General features: G+C 33.3%; 1 protein-coding gene across 1 annotated transcript in view; it reads left to right on the top strand.

Moving 5' to 3' along the window:
* Window positions 1-7,023: 7,023 nt before the first annotated feature.
* Window positions 7,024-9,461, top strand: part of HELRODRAFT_176719 (hypothetical protein) — a gene marked incomplete at both ends in the record, with an annotated part of 6,924 nt that continues 4,486 nt past the window's right edge. Inside the window, 4 exons of the mRNA XM_009024071.1 lie at window positions 7,024-7,083; window positions 7,597-7,768; window positions 7,932-8,030; window positions 8,341-8,455. Of these exons, the coding sequence (XP_009022319.1) occupies window positions 7,024-7,083; window positions 7,597-7,768; window positions 7,932-8,030; window positions 8,341-8,455 (446 nt within the window). The remainder of the gene's footprint in view (window positions 7,084-7,596; window positions 7,769-7,931; window positions 8,031-8,340; window positions 8,456-9,461) is intronic.

The following is a 9,461-nucleotide window of genomic DNA, read 5'->3' as shown; positions in this document are numbered from 1 at the left end:
GTTATTCAATATAAATAATACTTAAGCAAATTTGCATACCGCATTTTTTTTTACTAGACAATCCCCCTAATCTATAGTCGCGAGTGAAGCGTTAAAAACTACAACAGCCCACAACGTCCTACGCATAATTCAACCGTCAAACCTAAAAAACTTATTTTAGAAAAATATGAATAAATAATAAAAATTTGACTGCCTGTGCAACAAAGCCTATTTAAAAACGTACTCAGAATGTACCACACCTGAGATGAGGAGAGTTTTTAAAATGTTTGAATCGGACGTAGGTGTAAATATTTTTTTTTTAAAAGTTGTCGAACAAAATTAGTGCAACATCGTAAATGTTTCAACGCACTTTATAGCCGAAAGTGTGATTGCTTTAGTTCAATTCTACGTTCAACTTTATTTCAATTCAACTGTACATTTTGTTTTACTATTCTTATGAAAATTTGTTAAATCTATTGTTAAGAATAAATAATAATAATAATAATAATTAAATCGTTACTTAATTTTTTTAAATGCTGTTCATATTTAAAACTCGCCCTGTTCGCTAACCGTATAAATTTCCACCCACCCACCCACGCGGAACAGATGCGGACAGTTGGACATTCAACCGCGGTGGAGGGCTCATAACTATAACGTTGGATAAGATGGTTCACCATTCGTCAGAAGACCGGGTGGCTTTTGGATTCAGCACCCACCAATCCGATGCCGTCATCCTTCACGTGACCAGCTCATCAGCCAATGAATTCCTCTATTTTGAATTGGTTGATTTTCATCTATTTGTATATATTAAAATTTAAAAAATGTTAATATTCTAATCCTAACTAATAATCTGCTTATTTAGTTTATAATTAAAGCGAAGAGTGTTTCGAATAAAAAGTGCATTAAAATGTGACGAATTGAATTAACCTTCTTCCCCATTCGTTAAACTTAATTTCATCCAATTTTCTTTCCTTTGTGGACCAATTTTTTGAAGTTTTTTTGCTCGTTTTGGATCACGTCACGTATTTTAGAGAATTATCTGGCTTAACGAAATTAAACCGAGGACGTTTTCACTAATTTTAGTAAATTTTTAGGCGTTTTTGAAAATTATTCAAATCGGTATCAGCGCCATACTGTTTCAATGAGTTTTGTTTATTTTGTGTGATAGCGTGTATGTGTGTATGTATGTTTTTATGAAATTATGTTTGTACGTGTGGGAGTTTATGTGTTTGTAAACTTGTAAACACGCTGATGTGTTTGTGTTTTTAATAAAGCATCCAACTCGGCGAGTGCTTATGAATATTTTAGCATCTCTGAACTGAGATTGGAGGCATTTGTTCTACAAACTTCCAAAGTCCTCCATTGCAAATGCACAGGCACAGCACGTCACTGAAAAATTAGCCGTAAATAAAATATCAACCCGATAAACACGTACGCACTTTTTCTTCTATTAAAAATCACGTGTAAATTATTACCTAGCAAAGAAATGAAACAAACTGAAAAAATTATAAAACAAACATCGTGAAACTATTTCTGAACAAAATGCAGAAGAATGTTCAAATCTCTAAAAATATTTAACTACAAATAACAGAAACAACAACATCATCACCGAATTCAAACTCTACAACAGAAGCTACAAAACTAAACAACACAACTCACAAACAACACAACTCACAAACAACAGAATGTGCCAGCCGACAAAACACAATCTCATACAACACACCAATTTATCACAACACACACAAACACATACACACAATAACACACACAGACACACACACACACACTCAGTTACCTACGCAAAAAACACAACAGCAAACAACTCAACAAACAAACGGCCCCAACGCCTACTGATGACGTAATGGCCTGCACCTTATTTATAATTCATGTAAAGTGTTGCTATCTGTGTGCCTCATTAATTGAGCACCGCTCTTACGTCACGATGAATCATCATTGAACCTTGCAAGGAAGAGACACTGAGTTATAACATGACGAGGTAACATATGACCTAGGTTCTTTGAAAGCGAGCACCAAGTATAATGACGTCATTCGTATACATTTGCTGGGTGTTGGCCGGCCACTAAAGAATATTAAGATGGTAATTCGTTCGGTGTGATGCGTTTTAAAACAACTCAGTGAAGTGCATCCAAAATAAAAACCACCCCCTACAAACTTAATGGCATAAATTTATTTCAACGAACCGCAAAAAACCCACAAAAACACAGACAACAGACGAGTTCGTAAATATTTTTTCATTTCCAAACAATCGTACGCAAAACTTTTTTTGCCGCGAAACTCAAAACTTCAAGGACCAGATTGGTAATCCAGATTTTAATGGCATCTTACGCTTGTCATTTTTCTTCATAGCAACTGAACAAACAGGGAGTTAGGAGTGAAACTGCAATCGTCTATTTGTAACCAGAGTTTGTTGTGTTTGTGTGAAAGTGTTTGTTTGTGTTCGTGAGTGTGTGTCTGTGGGTATCACTTGTTGTATTTACGTGCGCGTATATTATGCTTTCCACGTTTCTTACTTTACGTACAACAAAAACTTACATTTAAAAACCAACTGTGTGACACTGTGCGCAACTACGTTCAAATATTAACAGTTAAATGCTTTAAAAATTGATAATGAGTTGTTTTTATAAAAATAATTTTTTTGCGTTTTCAATCCTTTGTAAATGATTGCAATTGTTTCAGTGCATGCATACACCGATGCATGAACCTGACCCCTGCTGTCTTCCACTAACATGTCCACATTTACGATGGTACGTCTGGCTGCATGGCTGCATTCATTCACATCCACATGTGAGGCCAGCATACAAAAAAAAACTCTTCCAGACAACAGTTTTTTCGATAATAAAACCAGATAAATAATTCAACATCTTACAATTTTATGCGTAAAAATGTCTCAGCAATTGAATCTATCAAGCCTTAATGCGTCTGAGGAACTAAAAAAAAGTGCAAACGTTTGCATGAGAACATTGAAAAGAAATGTTGCTGATCTGAACACTACGTATAACCACAACATGTTGCTGGTAACAAATTCCTGAAGTTATCATTCTCAAGTTTTTTCTGTATTTTGCATTTTTCCACTATCTTTGCATTTTTATCCCATTTTCAATTTTTATTTTACGATGCTTTTTTCACGTATTTTTTCTTCTTTGTATTATTTTTGAAGGAAATGTTTGATTAATTTGGGACCGTGTGAGGTCGAGATCAATAATTACTTGTTGGCATTGTTGGTTGGTTGGTTGGCTGGTTAGTTGGTTGGTTGGTTGGTTGACTGGTTACCTGGTGTGTGGTGTTGTTTGTTTTTTGGTTTTTTGGTTTGATGGTTTTGCTTTGTTAGTTATTTATAACTTGTAATGTTGTTGTTGTTGTCGTTTGATGTTTTTGTTAACATTGTTGATTTTGTTGTTGTTTGCGATAGCTTGTCAATGATTTTGTAGCCTAGTTTTTATTCATTTTGATGTTGTCGATCTTGTTCCGTTTTTTTGATGTTAATGGAGTAGTTGTTTATTAACGTAGATGTTGTAAGTTGATGTATTTTGTTGACATTTTACATGCTGATGTGATTTGGTGTGATCTGCCCGTGAAGTTACGACTGAACGAAGACAGTTTAATGTTTACGATGTTCAACAATGTTGAAAAGTAATGAGGTTGTGTCATTATTTTCTTTGGGCAAATTTGTTATTTTCATGTTTGTCTCTGCGATATTTGTTGATGTGTTTTCTTTTTTATGTTATTTTTTGTTAACGTTATTTGCTGCTGTTAAAAAAATGTTTTGTTGATGCTTTTATTACCGTAAAGTTTATTTGAGAAATATTTAATGTTTGCAATCATCTGGTTTTTTGATTAATGTGATTTGATTTCTGCTGCAGTTGTTGTAGTTGCTGCTTTTGCTGTTGTTGCTGTGGCTGCTATTGTTGCGGCAGCTTCTTCTGTTGTTGACATTCACTGAATTGTTTTCACAAAAACAAAATTTGTACTTCAATCATTTTAGCGTGTTTATTTGTTCTGATGTTGTTTCATCTTTCTTTTCATCTCTTTGTTTTTTTTATACAATCGTTTGCATTTTTTCTGGTTTTGGGCGGGAATTCAATGGAAAAAAGGCACATGACGATCCATTATATAAATTGCTGGAGACGATGATTGCAAAACTATCATGAATGTTACGATCGTGAAGATGGCGAGACGGATGTTGTAGTAGCTGGAGTAGTAGTAATAGTGGTTGTAATAGTCGTAGTAGTAGTAGTTGTAGTAGCTGGAGTAGTAGTAATAGTGGTTGTAATAGTCGTTGTAGTAGTAGTAGTAGTAGAAGTTGTTGTTGTTATTGTTGTTGTTGTTGTTGCTATAATTAATAATTCATTTTAAAAATTTAGTATAAATTTTTAATAAGATTTACAAATTTAAATAGTAGAATTTGAAATCAGTAATTACGATTTAAACAGCAATAAACATGATCTCATCTCTCCAAGCAATGCATTTTTATTGCCACGGTTAGACATCCTTGATTCAACAACAACAGCATAAACAACAATAAAAACATCGATAACATTAACAAACAACAACAACAACAACAACAACAACAACAACATAAACATTATAAACATAAACATGAATAAAAAATGCAACATCATCAACAACAACATCAATAAGCAAACGACATCAACAAACAAACAAACAACAACACAAACATCAACATTGTAAACATAAACAGATATATAAACAACAACGTCAACAAATGTTTAAAACACAACAAAATGTTTAAAACACAACAACGACAACAACAACAACAATGACAACAACACCAACGCGGGAAATATGCAAGGACGATAAATTAAATAAAAAATAATTTCATCAATTATGCGACGAGCGATATTACAAGAACCACAACTACAATAACAACTGTAAAAACAACAACAACGACATAGATACTATTAAAAATTACAAAGAAAAAATATTATTACATAAACAACAACAACAACGAAAACATCGTAATTGAAGATCTTATACAATTTTCATAATATCTGTGACAAGAATGACAAAACAATAAATTTATTTACGTGGGCCATAAAAACAAAAAAATAAAAAAGAGTAATAACAAAGAATAAAAAAAACCAAAATACAATTAACAAAAGAAAAAACAAAGCTATAGAAAAGATAACAATAAAAACATTGTTTCGAATATTGCTAGTGTTGGCGAGAATATAATTATCAAAAAATGATTGAATTATTTATTAATTTCTTGCCATCCAAAAAGTATGAAAAACACTTGTTGATACGAACAACAACAACAAAAACAACATACAGAGCAATAACGTAAACAACAAATACATACAATAAATAAATAAACAATATAAACAACAACGTAGATAAACAAACAAGTATAAACAACAACATAGATGAACATACAAATATAAACAACAACATAGATGAACATACAAAAATAAACAACAAGAGTTTTAAAATCAACATCAGAATGAGGTCGGTTGGAATTAGTTGCTGACAAAAAGCAGACAAATGTGCACTACTACTACCACCACTACTACTACTACCACTACTACTACTAGTACTACTACTACTACTACTACTATGGCAGCAGCAGTAATAATAGTAGCAGTAGTAGCATTAGTAGTAGTAGTAGTAGTAGTAATAATAGTAGTAGTAGTAGTAGTAGTAGTAGTAGTAGCAGTAGTAGTAGTAGTAGTAGTAGTAGTAGTAGTAGTAGTAGTAGTAGTAGTAGTAGTAGTAGCAGTAGTAGTAGTAGTAGTAGTAGTAGTAGTAGTAGTAGTAGTAGTAGTAGTAGTAGTAGTAGTAGTAGTAGCAGCAAAAGTAACTTTTGTTGTAATATTAGAAGTTGAAGTAGTTGTAGTTGTGGTAGCATTATCAATAGTAGTAGTAAAGGTAGTGTGGCAGTAATAGTAGTAGTAGTGATAAGAAAGAAAGAAGAAAAAACTGAAAACCTCACCGAAAGAATGTCTCTCTAAATCATACTTCATTTATCACGGCCACCATGCTAATGCCAATATCTATTGATATAATTGTGGTGAATAACTAATATGTGTGTTTACATATGCGTGTGTGTGTGTGTGTGCGTGTGTGTGTGTGTGTACGTGTGTGCGTTTGTATGTGCGCGTGCATGTGTTTCCGATGTATGTTTATACAATAATACAATCTCCTCAATGTGATACAACATATTCATTAGAAGGCAAGATGGTTGTGATTGAGTTCATTTAAGAACTCAACTAGCACAACCACCTGGAACATAAATTGTCAAAGTTCTGCAAAATGTCAATAAAAAATTAAATAAACATCTGTTCTCAAGAAAGACAAAAAGAGATTCAACCGGAAAAAGTTACATGGAAAAAATTAAATGTTGAATTAACTTGTTCCAAATTACAACATTTAAATGAAAAAAGCAAATTTACACATGTCGTTTTCACTCTCTCATCCATACTCACTCACAAACACATCCACTCACACACATCCATACTCACTCACAAACACATCCACTCACACACATCCATACTCACTCACAAACACATCCATCCACATTCACACGTTCATGAATCGGTGATGAAGTATGTCAGATTTCTTTTAAATTCAGATGGTGATGCTGAATCGTGATGAAAGTCGGATTTTAACAGCTGATTCTACATTCTTGTTCCTCTACACAGAATGTGATGAAATAGAACATTTGTTTTAGATTTGTTTGATCTGATGTAGTTTTGTTTTCTTTTATTATTAACATGTTGGAAATAATTGTTGAATATTTGTAGTAGTTTTCCAGCGAGTTGTCTATAAACAAAATTTACTGAGAGATAAATATTTACCTGATCAAAGTTAAAGTTTTTGGCAGCCATAAATAATGGTTTACCGTGAAAACGTCTTGTTGACAAAAGGATTATTCTTACTGCTCTTTTCCTCAACGTTTTGATGGGATGAGTTATTGTCGAAAAAGTACACTCTATTGCAGTATGAAGCATGTGTCAAAAAACAAATAGATTTATAGAGCCTGTTCAAAGTTGTCGGTGGTACGAAATGACGTATTTTGTTGATGACACAAATTGCTCTAGCAAGTTTGCTGGATTTGCAATGAACGTGATTGCGAAAAGTTAGCTTTTGATCAAGAAAAATTACAAATTTCGGTTCTGCAAAAATTATTAGAAACCAGAATTTTATTAAAAATCTGTCTGTTGTGTATGCATACGATCCTACATGGTGTGGTATATGTAAGTGTGTTTATTAGTATGTATGTGTGTGTGTGTGTGTTTGTTTGTGTGCTTGTGTTCATTTGATGATTTGCGCATGTATGTATCTGTGCGTGTTTGAGTGTGTGCCTGTATAAGTACGTGTTTCTATTTGTCACATCCTCCAAGTAACGCCGGATAAATGGATTTTTGAAACGAGGCAGCCCTCTTAGCGTCCAGGCCATTAAGGTTGTCATCATTTAAACGATGTCATCATCTCAGTTTCAGACTATTTAAAATATTTCATCCGATAAAATGATAATAATAGAAAATTAAATAAACATTACTACAATCGTTATGTTCATTTTTTTGAGATTTTAAGATTCTTTTGAGATTCACTCGATCACCGTGATCGCCCTACCAGGTTGGAGGCAACGTGTATGCCGTCTACAACCTCGGATCGTTCGATACCTCTGTGAATGACCTCTACACAAAGGTCAACGATGGTCAGCATCACGTGGTACGTTTCTACAGGAATGGTTCCAACTCAACCATTCAAGTTGATCAGGAAGAACCGAGATTCAAAAAACTATCTGGTTGGTTGGTCGGTCGTTTGGTCGAATTTTTGATTGGCTAGCTAGAAATATGCTTATATTTTATTTGAAAAGTTTTTCAATTAAATCTTCATTTTAAAATAATCAAATTTTTTGTTTAATTAACAAATTGGCCAAATTTTTTCCAACACCCCTACCAAATAAGGCCGCCAGTTATCAAAATTCAACGGTCAATCAGCCATCTTCATCGGAAGTTTGAGGACTGCTGGCAAACTCACCAAGTCATTCCAGGGCATTCTTTCTGGTAACCATTGTTAATGATATTTTCTTTCATCAGTTTATTATTTTTATTTATTTATTTTTTAATTATATACGTTAATCTCTTGATTCTTTGGTGACGTTGTTTCGATAGCATATAGCCTATTAATTAATTTGCTAATTCAATTGGATAATTAGTTAGTTAATAAATTAATTGATTAAATTTATTGATTTATGTAATTAATACAGACTACTAATAAAGTGCAAGTTGATACAATTATTATTTAGCGTTCAATTTGAGATAAAAAGAATTAGGCAAAAACAAAATATTTAAAACAAATAAATTATATAACAAGGTTTAGTTTGGAATGGTCACCACTTATTGTCGATGGCCTCGTCACGTGACCCAAGGTCCAAAATTGAAGGTCAAGTTGAGGTCAACCGGAAGTCGATGGTTAATAATTACATGAAGTTAGTGATGATGGTAATGATGATGACGTGATTTTATGATAATGACTTCTCTGGCTATTAACCGTCATTTCGTTGTTAAATTATTGAATAGAAATGATGATGCTGATGACCGTGATAGATAGATTGATAGATAGATAGATGGATGGATGGATGGATGGATGGATGGATGGATGGATGGATGGATGGATAGATAGATAGATATCAATTATGATATTAATCCAAATGGTGATGATGAAAATATGAAATATTATATGAAAAACATATACTGTATGAAAAATCACAACACCGTAATTAAAATTATAAACACACACAAACACATACAACACACACACACTCACACACATACACAACACAGAAACAACACATACACACGCACACACATTCATAAACATCATCAACAACAAACTCTCGCAAGAATAACAACACGATGCTTTTAAAAACGAACTCACAATCTTAAGAAAGAAAGAATGAATGAATGAATGAATGAAACATCAGATTGTTGCATTCGTTCATTTGTGAACTGACTCAATAATACAACAACAGATAGTAGCACACACGCACACACAAACACACACACAGACACACACATTATGGCGTATATACACACACACACTCACAAATCTTAGCAGAAATACATTGATGCATCTAAAAACTCCAATTATGATGTTCTTTATAGTTTTATACACACAGACAGACATATACGCAAATACATATATATTACATAAATGGACATGAAAGCACACGCACACAGATATGCACACAGACACGCACACAGACACACACAGACTCATATACGTGTGAAGGAATACATTGAAACATGATTTGCCTTTCAAAAGGTCAATGCGGTCAGATGTCATACCTTGTTCGTCTCGTCTCTTTTATGCTGAATTTGTTTTTGTAACTTTGTGTGTGTGTGCGCGCGCGCGCGCGCGTGTGTGTGGTGTGTGTGGTGTGAGTGTTTGTCCTCTGACATATATATATATGTATGTTTGTATACTGATATGTG

The sequence above is a fragment of the Helobdella robusta genome (genome assembly GCF_000326865.2).
Source record: "Helobdella robusta unplaced genomic scaffold HELROscaffold_39, whole genome shotgun sequence".
Taxonomy (NCBI): Eukaryota; Metazoa; Annelida; class Clitellata; order Rhynchobdellida; family Glossiphoniidae; genus Helobdella; species Helobdella robusta.
The sequence above is the reverse complement of the archived record's forward strand: the minus strand, read 5'-3'. Positions and strand labels throughout refer to the sequence as shown.